Source organism: Bos indicus x Bos taurus, chromosome 14, assembly GCF_003369695.1.
Source record: "Bos indicus x Bos taurus breed Angus x Brahman F1 hybrid chromosome 14, Bos_hybrid_MaternalHap_v2.0, whole genome shotgun sequence".
Taxonomy (NCBI): Eukaryota; Metazoa; Chordata; class Mammalia; order Artiodactyla; family Bovidae; genus Bos; species Bos indicus x Bos taurus.
Window position 1 is genome coordinate 42303272 of NC_040089.1, and position 19906 is coordinate 42323177.

Consider the following 19906-nt stretch of genomic DNA (forward strand, 5'->3'; position numbering starts at 1 on the left):
TGATTTTAACATCCAGATGTATTCAAAATATCTGTCCAGCTCCCCTTCACCTTTCCCTACAATACAACCAGATCAGTTACCCTCTTATTGTCCTGACACCCTTCTTTAATTATGTTATTACCGTAACATTCTATCATGTGTTTCCCCTACCCCCGGCCCCACCAAAAAAAAAAAAAAAACAGGCTATTGCCTGCTTTGCCTCATCATAATGAGGACTTTTTCTGGAACTAGACTGTTTGGATTTGAATTCCAGCTTTGCCACTTGCCAGCTATGTGGTTCAGGTCTCACTTTCCTCATTACATGGAATTATCTAATTATTATATTAAAATTATATAATTATTACATGGAAAGTGGTCAGAGCAGTGCTGGCACATAGTAAACCCTGAATTTGTGTTATTATTATTATTATAACTAACAGAGGATAAGACGATTGGGTGGCATCACCAACTCGATGAACATGAGTTTGAGCAGGCTCCGGGAGTTGGTGATGGGCAGGGAAGCCTGGCATGCTGCAGTCCATGGGGTCACAAAGAGTTGGACACGACTGAACAACTGAACTGAATTGATTATTATTATTATCATGTCATAGAGATATTATGAAGCTCAAATAATGTGTATGAAACCGCTTTGTAATGCACTACTCATTACTTTCTATTACAGTAACATGTGTTTACTTTAATCTCATAAATTATAGAAGAACAAGGACTATCTTATTTTCTAATGACTTACGTTGTACACAGTAAATTCTCAAAAGTTGCATTGAAATTAAATGTTATTTTATGACCAAATCACTGTTGACTTTTGGTTATGTCTAAATAACATCACGTCAAGATAACTCACAATCTTGTTATATATACACTTGTGTCTTCCACTATGTTAGAGGTCTTTTCAAAGTAGAGTCTACAATGGAGAATCCACGGCAAGCATGGAAGGAAAAGCTTTAGGAATTCTATCTACAGTTTTTCTTTATCTTTTGTAAATTTTTATTGTTTGGAATATATCATTACTAACATGTATGCAATTACTATGCAAATGCTATAACAGGTAAGTAAATAGATACTGGAAGTGCAGGCTTAAGACAGTTTTACTAAACGGTGTACACTCTAAAAGGTCTGGAGATCAGCACATTAACCCGCAGTATGGTTTCTCTCCTGGTGTCAAGCTGATCTATTGAAGTTTTCCTAGCACACAGTTTATATTTCTTTGTTTCCAAATCTGACTCACAACCAGTTTGTTTAAAATGAGAGTATGGCAGCCACTCCTTTTCAAGCTGCAACTTGCATTCTCACACCAAGACTTAACCATCACCAAATGTAAAGTCCTTAAAAGACAGGTCTGTATCTGGTCTATTTTTGCATCTATCCCCACACCCCCACCTCCTCACCACACAACAGGGTTTTCACAACTGGCACATAACAGGCTCCACATAAATGTTGGCTGAATGCATATAATGACACAGTGATTGCTACTGGAAGGCAGGAGAGTGTGCTGGTGAACAGCAGAAGCTCAGATCCTGGCTCTGCCACGTAACAGGGTGACCCTGAGCCTCAGAATTTTCCTTTGGGAAATGAAGGTGATTAAGTAAAGGGACTCTCCTGGGGTGTCCAGTGGTTAAGAATGACCCGCCAATGCAGGGGACACGGGTTCGATCACTCTGACCCAGGAAATTCCACTAAGTCCCTGCACCGCAGTTATTGAAACCCCCATGCCCTAGAACCTGTGCTCAGCAATGAGAGAAGCCACTGTAATGAGAAGCCCTTGCACTGTGACTAGAGAGCAGCCCTTGCTCATTGCAACTGGAGAAAGCCTACAGGCAGCAATGAAGACCCAGCACGACCAAAAATTAAAATGAATAAATAAATAATGTTTTTAAAAGTTAGCAAAGAGTAAAATCCATTTCTTGACTCAAAATATTAATTTGGTAGCATAATTTAATGCAGAAAACGCCCTCAATTCATGAAATGGAAAAGTGGGCAATTACCATGTAGTGTGCATTTTTTGTCAGCAGTTCTATATATTGAAGTGGTACAGCATGCAGTTATATAGCATCTTGAGTTTCCTGTATCCCCCCAAGAGGTAAGACACTGATTTCCCAAGGAGCTGTGCCCCTTCAGTATGAGTATGCAGAGAAAGAGTGAGGGGAAGGAAGGGAAAGATTAGACAATTATTTCCATCTTATGAACGTGTGAGAGAGTTTGCTTTGTCATTTGGGGTTTCAAGTACTGATTACTGTTAAATCAACATATCCTATTACATTAATATGGCTCTTAAACTGTAAAAAAATTATTTTGGTCAATGAATCATTTGTCTATGTTGAAAATCCTAAAGAATAGCAACAATACCAATACCACCTCCTGGAAATAAAAGCAGTTCTAGCAAGATTTGAGGATACAAGGTTATATATGAAAGTCAATTGCTCTCCTATATACCTGCAATGAATAATTGGAACTTGAAATTCAAAACACAACACTATTTACAAAACTACCCAAAATACAATATCCTGTGCTTAAGTATAGTTCTAACAAAATATGAACAAGATTGGTATGAGGAAAAGCACAAAACTCTGATAAAAGAAATAATAAATAGAAGGATATTCCATGACCATGGATAGTAAGATTCAATACAGTTAGGACGTCAGGTAGGATGTGAGTTCTGATACCTCACCAATGAAGATATGCAGACGGCAATAGTCTGTGAAGGATGTTCAACATCATATGACATTAGGGAGCTGCTAATTAAAAGGACAGTGAAGTACAATGAAACATCTATTAGAATGGCTAGAATTTAAAACACTGACAACAGCAAATGTGGCAAGGATGTAAGGCAACAGGAGCTCTCATTCATTGCTGTTGAGAATGCAAAATGGTACAGTCACTTTGGAAGACAGCATGGCAGTTTAATACAAAGCTAAACATAGTCTTACCATATGATCCAGCAATCATTCTCCTAGGAATTTATCCAAATGAGTTGAAAATGTATGTCCACACAAAACCCTGCACACGAATGTTTGCAGAAGCTTTATGCTCGATAAAGGACAGAAATGGTATGGACCTAACAGAAGCACAAGATATTAAGAAGAGATGGCAAGAATACACAGAAGAACTGTACAAAAAAGATCTTCACAACCCAGATAATCATGATGGTGTGATCACTGACCTAGAGCCAGACATCCTGGAATGTGAAGTCAAGTGGGCCTTAGAAAGCATCACTACGAACAAAGCTAGTGGAGGTGATGGAATTCCAATTGTGCTATTTCAAATCCTGAAAGATGATGCTGTGAAAGTGCTGCACTCAATATGCCAGCAAATTTGGAAAACTCAGCAGTGGCCACAGGGCTGGAAAAGGACAGTTTTCATTCCAATCCCAAAGAAAGGCAATGCCAAAGAATGCTCAAACTACCGCACAATTGCACTCATCTCACATGCTAGTAAAGTAATGCTCAAAATTCTCCAAGCCAGGCTTCAGCAATACGTGAACTGTGAACTTCCTGATGTTCAAGCTGGTTTTAGAAAAGGCAGAGGAACCAGAGATCAAATTGCCAACATCAGCTGGATCATGGAAAAAGCAAGAGAGTTCCAGAAAAACATCTATTTCTGCTTTATTGACTAAGCCAAAGCCTTTGACTGTGTGGATCACAATAAACTGTGGAAGATTCTTCAAGAGATGGGAATACCAAACCACCCGATCTGCCTCTTGAGAAATGTGTATGCAGGTCAGGAAGCAACAGTTAGAACTGGACATGGAACAACAGACTGGTTCCAAATAGGAAAAGGAGTCCGTCAAGGCTGTATATTGTCACCCTGCTTATTTAATTTATATGCAGAGTACATTATGAGAAACGCTGAATTGGAAGAAGCACAAGCTGGAATCCAGATTGCTGGGAGAAATATCAATAACCTCAGATATGCAGATGACACCACCCTTATGGCAGAAAGTGAAGAGGAACTCAAAAGCCTCTTGATGAAAGTGAAAGTGGAGAGTGAAAAGGTTGGCTTAAAGCTCAACATTCAGAAAATGAAGATCATGGCATCTGGTCCCATCACTTCATGGGAAATAAATGGGGAAACAGTGGAAACAGTGTCAGACTTTATTTTTCTGGGCTCCAAAATCACTGCAGATGGTGACTGCAGCCATAAAATTAAAAGATGCTTACTCCTTGGAAGGAAAGTTATGACCAACCTAGATAGCATATTCAAAAGCAGAGACATTACTTTGCCAACAAAGGTCCGTCTAGTCAAGGCTATGGTTTTTCCTGTGGTCATGTATGTATGGATGTGAGAGTTGGACTGTGAAGAAGGCTGAGCGCCGAAGAATTGATGCTTTTGAACTGTGGTGTTGGAGAAGACTCTTGAGAGTCCCTTGGACTGCAAGGAGATCCAACCAGTCCATTCTGAAGGAGATCAGCCCTGGGATTTCTTTGGAAGGAATGATGCTAAAACTGAAACTCCAGTACTTTGGCCACCTCATGCAAAGAGTTGACTCATTGGAAAAGACTCTGATGCTGGGAGGGACTGGGGGCAGGAGGAGAAGGGGACGCCAGAGGATGAGATGGCTGGATGGCATCACTGACTCAGTGGACGTGAGTCTGAGTGAACTCTGGGAGTTGGTGATGGAGAGGGAGGCCTGGTGTGCTGCAATTCATGGGGTCGCAAAGAGTCGGACACGACTGAGCGACTGAACTGAACTGAACTGATTCATAATTGTCAAAATTAGAAGCAATAAAGACATATCCTTCAATCAGTGAATGGAGAAACAAACTGTAGTACATCCATTCGATGGAATTTTGTTCAACAATAAAATGAAATGAGCTATCAAGCCACAAAAAGGCAGGGAAGAACCTTAAATACACATTGCTAAATCAAAGAATCCAGTCTAAAAAAGCTACAAACTGCATGATTCTAACTATATGACATTTTTAGAGGCTAACCGCAGAGACCGTAAACAGATCTGTGGTTGCCATGGGTTAAGAGGAGGGAGGGAAGTATGAATCAGTGGAGCACAGGGAATTTTTAAGGATGGTGAAACTATTTGCATGATACTGTCAGGGTGGATACAGGACATTACCCATTTGTCAAAAACCATATAATTGTGCAACAGGAGAAACAAACACTAATGTCAACTATGGGATTTAGTTAATAACAATGTATCAATATTGGTTCATTGATTGTAACTAATGTACCACACAAATGCAAGATGTTAAATACAGGGGATATTGTACAGAGGGAGGGTGGGTGTGTGGGAATTCTCTACATTCTCCTCAACTTTTCTGTAAACCTAAAACTACCCTAAAGAATAATAGCTGTTATCAAAAAATGTCCAAAGTAAGTAAAAAATACCACAGCAAATTATATATATATATAAAATACTTAAGTATATGCCAATACACACATTCAGATAAAATAAAATAACTATACATCTCTTTCTCTTCTTGATAATTTTTCGATTTTAGTTCCCTGACCAGGGATCAAACACATTCCCCTGTAGTGGAAGCATGGAGTCTTACCACTGGACTTTCAGGGAAATCCCTTCACGATAAATTTTAAACTATATATTCTGTTATTTTCCTTCTTCGAATACAATGCTTTTATATGGACTGTCAATCATGTCCGACTCTTTGCAACCCCATGGACTGTAGACTATCAGGCTCCTCTGTCCATGGGATTTTCCAGGCAAGAGTACCGGAGTGGGTTACCATTTCCTTCTCCAGGGGATCTTCCCGACCCACGTATCGAACCTGGGTCTCCAGCATTGCAGGCAGATGTTTTACCATCTGAGCTACCAGGGAAGCCACAGTGTAATGCTTTTATATGGACTGTCAGTGGAAGATGAGGAGATGCAGAGAGTTATGCTAAATTATGTTCAGAAAAATTTTGGTAGTGAAGGGAACTAGGATTGATGAGTCTGGAGTCTAGGAAAGAATTCTTTTTAAAGGATATAATGATGACAACTCTAAAAAAAAAATACTGTTAGCCCCCATTCACTTTTATTCTTTAGTTATTTCACTGTCTTTCAAAGAATATAAGTAAATACTAAAATATAAAACTGCATACCAACAGTACATATAAAATTTTGCCAATGAGTTAAAATGCGAGGAAAACGAACACATACCAAGTCATCGATGTTGACCATTAGAACATTCTGATATGCTCCACCGTCTTTACCGCTAATATCACAATCAGATGATGCTACTGGCAACAGAACAAGGATCAGGGGAGGAATTCCAAAGATATACCTAAAAGAAACTGAATTCAACAGTAAGTAAGAATCAGCCAAATGTTTTAAGTCATATTATATCATCTGATGGCAGTGTTTCAATTGGCCTGACCACTAATTTCTAAGAATTTTTAAAATGTATCTTGCTTCTGCAGAGTGTAGGGAAAAACTCCGAAGTTCATTATTATGTAACAGCCAAAGTAAGACAATATTTTAGAGTCTAGGTTTCTTTCATTTGAATTCAGATATAACTCTTTGGGATAGTGCAGAACAGGTGTGATGACAGCAAAGTCTCTTTGCTCCATTGACAGAAAAACAGGTAAACTATAGGTTAAAAATGAGAAATTCTTGAAAGTTTACAATCTATGGCACGTGACTGTATATTTATATAAAACTTGGTGGCTGATCAAGTGTCCAGCTGTTTCCTGGAGGCAACATCGCAGGAAGTTTATCTCCACAGTACGGCACTATGATCATATGCTTTCTTTTTAATAATGGACCTTAGAAGGCTTACCTTTCCTAGAACTGGTACAAAGTTGACATTTATATTATAAGACCCCTTATCTTTTCAGTATCTTCTATTTCTAAATGCCCAGAGACTCACATTCTCTTCAAACACAGCCCTGTTTAGCTTCTTGACATGTTAGGAAAACAATAAATAAATTCATACCCTGTTAACTAATTATTTATATCTGTTTTTAAATGTCTTCTTATTTAGGGGCATTTTTTAATCAAAATGGATGAAATTATAAATGACATCATTTTTGGCAATAGTAATACACTGATAGAAAGCTAGGGATTCCCTGAGGGATTAAAATCTGGTTTTATGGGGACTTATTTTATTTCTTCACAAGCTTGCCAGAGTGTCTTGTTTGAATCTTTCTGTAAACTATTGAGTGTTGATGACAATGTATTTCCTGTGACTTTCACCAGTGAACTTTAACTATTCTCATTGAGTGCAAGACATTTCACATGTATGCCTACTCCTGATTAAGATTACAAACAATGCTGCTTGGAACCCAAGGAACTAAAGACTGTCAAATATATCATAAACTTCCCGATAACATTATAATCTGTTACATCATTATCTGTCATACAAAAGTGAGTAACTCTCCCCATTAAATTATGTGCTGTTAGTGACCCATATATTTACAATACAGTATGTAGACTGGATAGCAGATAGAGGAACAAACATGAATCTCACATCAAATCTTCATACTGACATTTAACAAGGTAAGAAAAACAAAATGAGAGGCAGGATCTACTCAAAGCTCTGACACTAAGTTTCTGTACGCATGATGAGCAAGAATTCACTTAGGAGATTAATGATGCTGCTGCTGCTACTGCTAAGTCGCTTCAGTCATGTCCGACTCTGTGCGACCCCATAGACAGCAGTCCACCAGGCTCCCCCATCCCTGGGATTTTCCAGGCAAGAGTACTGGAGTGGGTTGCCACTGCCTTCTCCGGATGATGATGCTAGTTGCCTTTAACTGAGTACCTGTCATGTACCAAGCACTGTTCAGTGCCTTATACTTACTGTCTCTAAAGATCCAAAGGGTCCTACCAGGTAGTTAATCTTTTTGTTAAACATAAATAGTAGGTGCCGGGTCTGGATTCTAACCTGAGCCAATTGCTTCACCAGGATTTGATCCTAAATGCCCATAATCTTTCTAAAAAATAATCTTATTTATTTATTTATTTTTGGTTGTGCTGGGTTTTCCTTGTTGTGTGGGCTTTTCTCTAGTTGCGAAGCACGGGTTTCTCATCACCATGACATCTCTTGTTGAAGAGCACCAGCTCTAGGGCGCACAGGCTTTAGGAGTTGTGGTCCTCAGGCTCTGGAGCACAGCTTCAATAGTTGTGGTGTATGGGCTTAGTTGCCCTGGGACACGTGGGATCTTCCCAGATCAGGAATTAAACTCATGTCTCCTGCATCAGTAGGTGGATTCTTTACCACTGAGCCACCAGGGAAGCCTACCCATAATCTTTTAATAATACGTCATCATTTTTATCTAAATGAAAACTACCTCCAGGTTCTATTATCTATCTCCACCTCTCTTTCTTCTACTATTGTCTCTCTCACCTGAAGATTCTCAAACAATGATCAATTGCTAATTATTTAGTATCCTAACTTTGTAATTAGATTTGTATAGATAGTGCAGAGCCAAACTTTTTCTTTTCTCTGTCATCTTAAAGGTGTCTGGCAGGGATACTTCAGGAGGAATAGAGGATAAGGAAAGTTTATACACCATATAGCTTGAAATGAGCTTTAAAGGAATAATAACAAAGTAATTAAACATTAGAATGAAAAGGAGACATTTTTACTATTGTACATAAATGTTATTTCAAAGGTCCACATTTTACACTTCGATTTAGGAGGCAGTTTTATTTTTTCTGAGCACTACTTATTGTGCCCTCTTCATTCCAAATTTCAGTAATGAGTGCTCCCAAAATTCATGTTGATCCACTTGGTCATTGGATGGTATTTTATCAATGCTTTCAAATGATGACTTAGTGGGGAATTAAGTCTTTTTTGTGCAATTCTAAAAAATATTTGCCTTATCTAGAGCGTCTTTGGTTGCCACTATTGTTAAATGGGCTTCCCTGGTGGCTCAGAGGTTAAAGTGTCTGCTCGCAATGTGAGAGACCTGGGTTCAATCCCTGGGTTGGGAAGATCCCTTGGAGAAGGAAATGGCAACCCACTCCAGTATTCTTGCCTGGAGAATCCCATGGATGGAGGAGCTGGTGGGCTACAGTCCACGGGGTCACAGAGAGTCGGACATGACTGAGTGACTTAACTTGTTAAATAGGTCAGCCCTGGGCTTCCCTGGTGGCTTGGCAGTAAAGAATCTGCAATGCAAGAGACATGGGTTCAATTTCTGGGTTGGGAAGATCCCCTGGAGAAGAAAAAGTCAACTCATTCCATTATGCTTGCCTGGGAAATCCCATGGACAGAGGAGCCTGGCAAGCTACAGTTCACTGGGCCACAAAAGAGTTAGACGTGACTTAGGAATTAAATCACCACCAGCAGCTCAGCTCCAGATAGCCTTGGCAACACAAAGCACAGAGGGAGACCTGGAGGCTGTGTCTTGGTGTGGAAATGGGTTAAGAGACCACTAAAAGGACAGAGCAGCTCAAAATCTTCACTTCCCTAATTTGTACAATGAAAACCTCAGACTAACTGATCCCTTGATATCCCTTTCAACTCGTAAGCACCTTAATTCTAAGAATCTACCTAGCCATCCAAATACAGTAACTCTTTAAACCTGAAATCCCCTGATGGACAATGTTGCAAATACATTCCAGTGCTTCAAACCCAGGTCTCAGAAGTTCCTAGATTTCTCATTAATGACTTGCCTTCAACTGAAGTCTTTTCTCCATACCACATAGAGAGTAACATATTAATATTGCCTAGTTTGAGCCTGCTTTTGACATTGTTGTCACAATAGGAAAGGACTCTGCTTTTATTTTTAGATTATGCATAGAATACCAACCCTATCCCCCCCCACCTTGACTTTTCCCTTAGGTTACAAAAAAAGATAAACCGTAAAGAATAATGCAAGGCAAGCTTGGGCTTGTGGAATTTTCTTTAGATTTCCTGAAGGGATTGAAACTGGAGAATTTGTTTTCAGTAGGGAATTTGGTTAAACCAGAATGATGGCTGTCTAAAAAAGTCTTGTTGGTTTTTATATTAAGCCAAATAATACATTCAATCCTCAGATGCTTGTTATGGGGTCAAAGTGAACATAAACAAATTAGTTTCTACAATCCTTCAAATCCAATCTTTCATTACTGTTTAAGACCAATCAGTATGTATTGACTGTCTACTGTACACATTACATAGACCTATTTTCATGAAAGACATTATCTGAATATATAAGATTTGGCTTTAGTATGAGCAATTGGCATAAACGAGTGAATAAATAAAAAGTTAATAAACAGTAGGAAATAATCATATATGAAAACCACCATTTAAAGGTTCTAAAATCAATTTTATGTTCACACAAAGCATTCTAATATTTGCCACAAACATATTGATTGGATTATAAATTCTATCCATAAGTCCTATGATAAACAGCAGATAAAGACATTTCTGAAGCCATCCTATAATACTATATACAGTATTTCATTTAATCCCATAACCATTTCTTGAGGTAAGTACTATCAATTACTAAACATTTTGGCAGATGGAGAATCTGGGGCCCAAATTTTTCCCCGGATAAAACGAGTTTTGTAAGAGTCAGGATTCAAATCCAAGATTGTCAGGTTGAAAAGTCTAGAAACTAAGCTTTCAGCCACTGAGCTACACTGCTTCCTGTAAAAATAACTGCATGTGTGTCCTCAAGGGAAATGTGCAAAAACCCCATCTTTCTCCACATGAAACTCACTGTGGTGCTTCCTTGGCCAAGCTCTGAAACATTGCACCACATACTCCTATTTAAGGGGAAAAAGACATTGACTGTTTGGTTTTATTACATTAGGTTATGTGTCACAGGTGCAGCCAGAAAAAAAAAAAAATCTCACATCACAGAGAAATCAACATGTAATGTGGTCCTACAAAGTAACCTCTTCCATTTTTGTCTAAGGTATTTCAGCATTGTTATGATGCCCTGTGTAATTCTCTTTAAACTTGTTCAGGCTTTCTAATCTTCCTCAGTTCTCCATTTGTACCACTATTCCATTTTTGGGTCGTCAAATAATTAAATTATCAAAACTAGAGAGCACAATCATCAAGGACCACATAGGAGGTCCTCAACTACTTCAACTTCCAAAAGAAGTGTCAAAGTGAAAGGACAAAAAGTAATGAAACCTCTAATGAAATCTATTGGAACAAACTGCAGATAGCCACTCAGAGTAATTATTATTAGGAGTTTAGAATTCTAATATTTTGGTTGCTGATAACTTATGCTACATGATTAGTGTAGATATTCAGGAAATGGAATAATGGACACCTTAGCTTCCTCCTTGTCAGTAATGGACACCTTAGCTTCCTCCTCTTGCTTTACCTCTCCGCTCTAGATCAGAGGTGATGGGAGGATAAGAGCTGGGAGCCATCCAGAAAGAAGCAACTGCAGAAGCTCGGTGGGCATTGTAAGGAAAACAGGAATATACCTAATTTCTAATTCTATATTAAACTTCTAGAGGAGGCCCATTAAGAATTCTCTATACTCTAAACCCTACTCCGTTATTTTGTTACTAATCAGGTACTTCTGGACTATGTCACTTTTTGATGCTTGAATACCTGTGAGTGGGCAAAAAGCTCTTCTAATCTAAAGGTGGAGCCAGGAAAGGCATCAAACAGGACAACAACCTCCTGTCTATTCTGGCCCCCTCCCCATTCGTCTCCTTTTGATAGAGGAAGTATTTACTGTAAAACAGCAGAATTTTCCTCAGGCGATCCCTCCCTAAGCACGTTTCCCTTCCCCCCAATCCCCCCAGCACACCTTTTTTGTTTTGTTTTTCCCCCTAGTCAACTTTTGGACTCTATACTAGCCGTATGGCTGCTAACGCCATCGCTTCAGCTCTGTCCTTGCCCATTTAAAATTCGTATTCCACACAAGTAAAATCTATTCGGTCTCAGCAAGGGTCTAAAATGTAGAATTATGCCTGTTAATTCTGCCTCCGTCAAGGAGCACCCATTTAGAACAAACAAAACAAAACCCAAAGTGTCCCTTCTCAGTGCCAGCCCGGAGCACTTGGTTTCCCAGCAAAAGACACCGGGTACAGCCCCAGTCGGAAACTCCCAGCCTCAGTAAGTGGGTGAAAACGGGGTTTTCCGGAGACCTGTCCCTTTGGGGTTTAAAAGCGTGTCCCGTGGGAGCTTCGCTTTCACTTCTCTAAGGATTTGGAGCTGCAAGAGCCCACATCCTCGCAGATCCCGGGGCGCCGGTGAGTACCTCGGCGCGACCAGGAGCCCGGGGTGGGTGGGTTGGGCGCTCGGTTGACAGCGGGCGGCGCTGGCTCCGGGAGAAGGACGGAGCGCGTTGTTACCCCGGGACCTGGGCGCAGGCTGCCACAGCTGAACGGCGCGGAGGCTGCAGCGCCGGGTCTCGGGGACAGAGGGCCGGCGTCGGGGACCGAGGCTCCCACGCAGCTTGCCAGGTGCAAGTGGCAATGGGCCAGGGTACTCGGGCGCGGTCGCCGGCTGCCCCGGGGCAGAGCCCGAGCTCTCCGCAGGTCCAAAGTGCAAGGCCAGGCTGTTCCCGGACGCGCCTGAGCGCGGGGCCCCGCAGCGCGTCCGAGTCCCCGGGAGTGCCGGGCGCGCGAATTTCTGCGCCCGAGAGAGGAGCGCTTACCATGGAACATGGTCTGCGGGAGCGGGCGTGGTCATGATGACCGCAACTGCAGCAGGAGCACGCTCTCACCGCCCATAGTCACTCCCAGGACCCTGGTCTTCCGCGGAGTTACCGGGAGTCCGTGCCGGGAAGGCCGTCTCTGTCGCTGGTTCCTCCTACCCACGCCGAGCCTGCTGTTTCATCCATCCCAAGGGGGGCGGCACACACCAGGGCCCGGCTCTGCGCTTTGCCTTTCCCATAACTTCCGTAGGATCAGCCGGCAGTGTACTTTCAGTTTCTACTTTGCGCTTGGTCTGCAGGTTCGATCTCCAAGTTAATCACTGGGGCGCCTTCACAGCACCCCCCCGCCTCCCTTCTCCTGGTCACCTGCGTCCTCCCCGAGCGCTTCCTGTGCGCCTGGACCAAGACCAGAGGAGCGCGCGGATTTCCAAAGCACCGCAGGAGGAATGAGTTGGTCTTCTGATTCCGGGCGATTTGAGGCAAAAGACTTCCCAAATGACCTCTAGCCGCCTTGGCAAAAGTAGGCGACTAGGATCTAAAAGCATCGGTTGCTAATGAGTCCACAGAAGCCGTAAATGTGAGGGGCGAGAGCTGGGCTATTGCAAGCGGGAACCAGGGAGGAGGCGTAGCAGCTCTTGCCGCGGATGTGGTGGTGGACGATGCCAAGTCCTCTTGTTTAAAAAAAAAAAAGGAAGTAAAGAATGATGAATGATTAAGAGGGCCACGGGCCACTCCCTCGGCCTCTCTAACCTCTCTTGGTCTCTTTCCTCTCTGTCTTTTGTACATGCACCTGCTCAGGTGAGATCTCAAAGGAAAATAAAGCGGTGGGTCAGTCTCCTCTGGGAAGAGCTATCTTTGGACCTAGAAATTAAAGCCCAAATTAGGTGGAGAAAGTGGAGACCGATAATAGCTCCTAACAATGTCTCCCTTGTGCGTTTGTCTGAATTGGCTAATAAATCAAATTATCCATTGTGACTGTGTGTTTACAGAAGCTTATTAGATAAAGATAAGTTTATAAGATAAACAAAAGTTTATCTTTTTTTTTTTTTTTCTAGACCTGAATTATTTAGATATTTTCTGTCTTGTTCGGTTTCTGATATTCTGCAGAAACCCTGCTTAAATGAAGGTGGGTGATGTAAAGAAATAACAGTGATAATAATATTATGGCTATCATTTACCTAGCATTTGTTCTGTACTAGTATTGTGCTAATCCTTTTATATATGTCATCTCAGGCAAAATTTCCTCTGTGGTAGATAATTTTGTGGGAACTAAGACTTCCTTAAGTATATGCCCGAATTCACTCCCCTGGTTAGTAACAAATGTGGCACACAAACCTACTGTAAATCAGCTCTAGAGTCCACACTTGGGATCCTTGGGTTAGAAGTCCTGTGAACAATGCAGAAATTGATGCCAGGACAGAAACAGAGTCACATGTAGTGTGGGTATGGCTTTGCTCCAGTGTGGGGACCTCAGGACAAATTTCTGGAATTTGTGAGTTCTCAGTTGAGACCCAAGCAGGTCAATTAACTTGACGATGTGAGCATTTCAGATTCTTTGATAGTGTGAACAAAGAAAAAAGGAAAAGAAAGCAGAGAGAAAAAGAAAAAAAAAATGAAACAGAGGGTGAAGCAGTGTTGCTTAAGGCTGAAACCTGGATTTCTATTCCTCTTTTAGCCTCATTTCTCACATCCAGTTCATAGGCAAGTCCTGTCAGCAATACCTCTAAAATAAATCCCAAATCTATTCTGTGAATTGCCTAAGGTTAACCATTAAAACCCTGCTGTCTAGGGACCTTCCAGTTTCTACTCTTGCCCACAACCTCTTCATTCTCTTCATAGCAGCAGGATATTGATTTACATTTGCCATTTTCCGTGACCACTCCCTGACCACTTCCTGCTGTACATGGGGCTTTCATGGCCCTGAGTGATCTGGGCTTCTGCTGCCCTCCCTGGCTCTCTGGTACCCATGACTTTTTTCCTCCCTGTGTCCAGCCAAGCTGACTTCCACTTAGATGAGCATCTAGGACTTCCCTGGTGGTCCATTGGTTAAGACTCCTCCCTTCCAATACAGGGGTCGTGGGTTCGATCCCTGGTCTGGGAACCGAGATTCCATATATCATGTGAAAAGAAAAAGAAAGTGTCTAGCACACAGCCATGCAGAAAGTGAAAGAATGAGAGAGGACAATTGAGTGAGAGGCATGAATGAGAACATGTGTGGAAGAGACAGTTTGTGAAGACAGGAGGAAAATAGGAGGAAAGGGGAAGAGAACAAGGGAAACGAACAAGAACAGGACACAGAATGTGGTGGGGGTTGGGGGGATGTCAAGTATTTCCATCTGACTGGAACTTAGGGTGGAGGTGGGGAGTGGAGAAACAGGAGGCTGGAGTGAAAAGTAAAAATGAATTTTGTAATTAAACATGACAATGTTGGTTATTGATTTATTTAAAATCCCTGACAGCAGAATTGAGGTATGTAACTGCATATAGCCTGTAGTTTTTATTTTTTTAACTTTTCAGGGACAGATAAAAGAGCATCCATCAATAACTTGCTCAGCAGGAAATCCGTCTTCCTTTTTCATGCAATCACTGTAAAACTTGGTTGAACAAGAGCTTGTGCATAAGTGAACTTTTGGGAAGCATGAGGGAAAATTATTCAGAGCTCCAAGAGGAGATGTAAATTCCTCACCAGACTCTGAGCCTAAATGTGAAGAATCTCTGAAAAAAATATTCATAAATCATTGGGCATTTTTTTTATTATATGCAAATGGGCACTTTCTAACTTCAAGTTATTATTTTTCTGTCTATGGCAGAATTAATACCATTTGGAAAAAAATTCCAAAATGTATTCTTAAATTTGTAGTTGATATTTTGATAAAATGAACATTATTTTTTATTAGACAGATAGATAAGGATAAAAGAAATGTCATGAATTTTTATATGCTAATGTTATGTGATTAGAAAAGCTGGGTGGTTACCATCAAGTTCACTTATAGACCCAATGGTGCAGAAAAGCCAATATGGAAACAAAATAGTATATAAAGTTTATGAGTTATAACCAATAAATATTAAGAAAGAAGACAACATTCTCAGAATGATTAATGCAATGTACTTGAAAAATGGAAATAAAACCATATGAATGTCAGCTTAAAGAGAGAATCATTTGATGTTAATGAATGTCTTTTTAAATGTTCCACAATCTTCAATCTAAATAGTTCATTATTGGTAATCTGAAAATCTTTTCTTGATAATTATCTGAACTATTTTTACCCAACATAATATGATCATTTTTTATAGTCTGAGATCTGAATGCTAGCTATCATTCTATCAGTATTTTCTGAAGTTCCTGTAGCTTAATTTTCCAGGCGTAATATTCAACATATTTCAAACACACACACACACACACACAAAACAGATTTATGGGCATGTGTTCGTGTAGAACACATGGGACCTGTGCTTAGAAGGACTATAGATTTGGTTTAATGCTCTGCAGTCACTGTCTTGAAATTCTTAATTATTTTTGGACAAAGGAACTCTCATTTTCACTTTGCATTGGGCCCCACAAATTCTGTAACTGGTCATGCATACTCACACATATTAAGCTACACACTGTGGACAGCAACACAGGTCATCAAGGTGATTTCAGCTTAGTGGAGAAAACAGATGTTAAATGTAGAATTTAACATTAATTTAAAATGTAGAATTTAACATTAATTTAAAAGTATTATGAAAAGGAAAATTTGAGATGTGTTTCAAACTAGAGTTTTAAGGAAGTCTAGGCCTGTTTTAAAAATTAGTGAAACTAGGATCCAAAATAGATTAGTTTACCTGGTGGCTCATATGGTAAAGAATCTGCCTGCAATCCAGGAGACCTGGGTTCAATCCCTGAGTCAGGAAGATCCCCTGGAGAAGGGAATGGCTACCCACTCCAGTCTTCTTGCCTGGAGAATTCCATGGACAGAGGGAGGAGCCTGGTGGGCTATAGTCCATGGGCTCTCAAAGAGTTGGACACGACTGAATGACAAATAACAACACACCCATTCAATGGAAAAATAGCTGTAAGTGAATAAACTTTAATTCTAAAGCAGATCTGTTTGATTTTCAAGCCTGAGCTTGACAATGAATTTTCAGTTATATCAAATGACTATTTAGAATTTATTTACATGGTCATGTATTTTCTTGTTGCTCCTGCTGCTGCTGCTAAGTCACTTCAGTCGTGTCCGACTCTGTGCAACCCCATAGACGGCAGCCCACCAGGCTCCCCCATCCCTGGGATTCTCCAGGCAAGAACACTGGAGTGGGTTGCCATTTCCTTCTCCAATGCATGCATGCATGCTCAGTTGCTTCAGTTGAGTCCGACTCTATGTGACCCTATGGACAGCAGCCCACCAGGCTCCTGTATCCACAGGATTCTCTACGCAAGAATACTGGAGTGGGTTGCCATTTCCTTCTCCAGTTGCTCCTGAATAAACCACAAATTTACCATAATGCTAAATTTAATTTGCTAACATTTTACTTTTAATTTTTCAATTATATTCATAATTTGTGCATGTTTGATCTTCATATCATATTCAACTGAGCCGGGGCTATTTTTGTCTAATTTTCTTAGCTTGATAAAAGTATTTGGGAATTCTGTTGTTTTCTATAAACTGTAATTTTTAAGCACTATATGACTGATTTGAGCTCAATAATGAAACCTATTTTATTTTGTGGGATGCAACCTAGGGATAAGATGAGACTACCAGTTTCAAGCATTGCAAGAATGAAAATGAAAAGGATTCTTCTGAAGGCTTGATCAAAATGGCCACTTCAAAATGTCAGGAACTGCTGGAAATATGCATATCAGCATGTGAATGATTGCTTGAACCATGAAAATGAATGAAATCATCCAACATGCAATTTCAAAGAAAGGAAAGAGTCAGTCAGTGCCAGGAGGAAACTTGAGATGTGGGAATTAAGGGTAGGTGGAGAACTGGGTGCCAAAGAGCAAACTGATAAACAATAGAGCATGAAGTAAGAGAGATGTTGGCTTAGCATTCCAGGAATCAGAGAGAGAGAATTTCAAAACAGATTAATTATCAGTATTTCCAAATGTCACAAAGAGATGATGAGGATTGAAAAGCATGTCCACTGAACTGGACAGAGTAGAAGAGAAGTCTGTGGTCCTCATGACAACAGTTTGAGAAGAGCAGTGTAGTGAGACATAATATTCTGGTTTGTGGGATGTAAGGGAAGAAGCAAATAAAGTGAGAGGAGACAATTTTTTAGGATGTCTGGCGAAGATAAAAGGAATCTGATAATGGCTTGAAAGGCATGTAAAGCATAATGGAAGTGCTAGTTTTCATATATGAGAGGTACTACAACATATTTATATATTAATGGTTAAAATTAGGTTTTTCTGAAGAAGTAGAAAAGGATGGAACCAAGAAACCCAAGATATCAGAGTAATTTTTTTCTTACACTCACTCCTCTTTCATCTCATTCCTTAAATTCTAAACAATTAGAATCTACTATAATCCACTATGCCTAATTTTATGTTCCTTATTGAAATGTTCCCTATGATACTTACTTGTCTACTTCTGGACTGAGTACTGGCTAGTCTGTGGAATCTAGAAAAATGGTACAGATGAACCTATTTCCAAGGCAGAAACAGAGATGCAGATATAGAGAACAGATCCATGGATGCGGTGGGTAGAGGAGGAGGGGAGGGTGAAATGAATTGGGAGACTAGGATTGACGTATAGACACTACCATGTGTAAGATAGATAGCTCGTGGGACCTTCTGTAAAGGACAGGAAGCTCAGTTCAGTGCTCTGTGGTGACCTAGATGGGTGAGATGGGGGTGGGGTGGGAGAGAGGTTCAAAAGAGAGAGGATATATGTATACTATAGCTGGTTCACTTCATTGTACAGAAGAAACTAACACAAGATTGTAAAGCAATTATATTCCGATAAAAAAAAATGCTGCCAAATTACCTTTCAGAAGGAGCAGCTGTAGCATATGTAGTTTGCATTAACCAATCCGTTTGTACACTAATCGATGTGTTGTTGGCAATCAGAGGTTCAGTTAATTCCGTTTACTGATATGGTATATTGAATTAGCTGTACCTATACAATGCGAAAAGCACTGAAAGAGAACGGCCATAGAAATCTACTTGATAGAACAGATTTGCCATAAGGTTTATTGATTTCCCTTGACAGTTTGCCTGTGTGCGCTAAGTCACGTGTCTGACTCTTTGCGACCCTATGGATTCTATCCTGCCAGGTTGCTCTATTCATGGGATTCTCCAGGCAACAATACTGGAGTGTGTTGTTATGCCCTCCTCCAGGGGATCATCCCAACCCAGGGATTGAACCCGAGTCTCTTACATCTTCTGCATTAACGGGCAGGTGTTTTACCACTAGGGCCACCTGGGAAGCCCCTTTAACAGCTTAATATTTGATAAATATTTAGCAGGAGAAAGAAAAGAAGGAATTGTATAAAGTCAAATATAGGACAAATTTGAAACAAGTATTTCTTAAGGCCCTCAAAAGACCTGGAGAAAACTAAAATCATAAGATGGTGGATCAAGATTAATACAAAGCAACTATAGCAATAACACCAGCAAAGTATGAATTTAACCTACTCCCTATCTCCTAACACTTTTCTAGATTCAACTTCCCAAAATTTCCTTGAAAATCTACTCTTTTTTTCCTTCTGATAGTGATCTTTGTGGCTACTGAAAATCCTCAGTTTTGTTTTGTTTTGATTGTTTTTGGATTTTGCTTTAAAGTCACTGATTTAAATCTGGGTGTTACTGGAGAATGCCTGCAAACACTGCTAGTTTCGGAGGTTGATTCTTAAATGAACAGTGTATTAGTACAAGTAAATACAATATCCATTTTTTCGTCCTATTTTTTTATTAGGTCTCATTGTAGGCCAGCCACATAAAGCATGCCCTACAAAGTGAAAATATATCTACTGAAAACTTAAAAAAATGACTTGAAATAACTTAATACATTAAGAACATGTTTGTATTTGGTAAACAGTCCTAATTTCATAAAGCTTACTTTAGAATAAAAAAGTTATAAAACGGGTTAGTTTGGAATTAGAATATAAGGAGTCTTAGTTTTCTAATCTGAATAAAAGTTTAGAAAGCTCAGAGAATGAAAATGACAGAATATCACTTTGAAAGGAGGGAAATAGCAAGAAATAGAATGTATCACATTTCACTGGTAATAAAAATAATGTATTACTTAAGACAAATCAAATGAAAAGTGTTGGTCAAAAAAAAGTCTAAGAGGAAGACATGGTTAGAAAACCCGTTAAACATTAGAGAGAATCAGTAACATAGTCAAACAAACAAGGAAATCGAAGCCAATAGCTACCATTTCATAGGCTATATTACTCAAAGAATACA

At 40.1% G+C, this 19906-nt stretch overlaps 1 protein-coding gene and 1 long non-coding RNA gene across 2 annotated transcripts in view; one reads left to right on the top strand and one right to left on the bottom strand.

Moving 5' to 3' along the window:
* The window catches only part of IL7 (interleukin 7), a 62832-nt gene extending 50019 nt beyond the window's left edge, over positions 1-12813 (bottom strand). Inside the window, exons 1-2 of the mRNA XM_027561241.1 lie at positions 12511-12813; positions 6110-6243 (exon numbers count right to left, since the gene is read on the bottom strand). Coding sequence (XP_027417042.1) covers positions 6110-6243; positions 12511-12520 — 144 coding nt within the window. The 5' untranslated portion in view covers positions 12521-12813. The remainder of the gene's footprint in view (positions 1-6109; positions 6244-12510) is intronic.
* LOC113904287 lies at positions 9190-13485 on the top strand. Its single transcript, XR_003514475.1, has 2 exons — positions 9190-12103; positions 12810-13485. It is a non-coding gene; the product is annotated as an uncharacterized LOC113904287 (long non-coding RNA).
* Positions 13486-19906: the final 6421 nt, after the last annotated feature.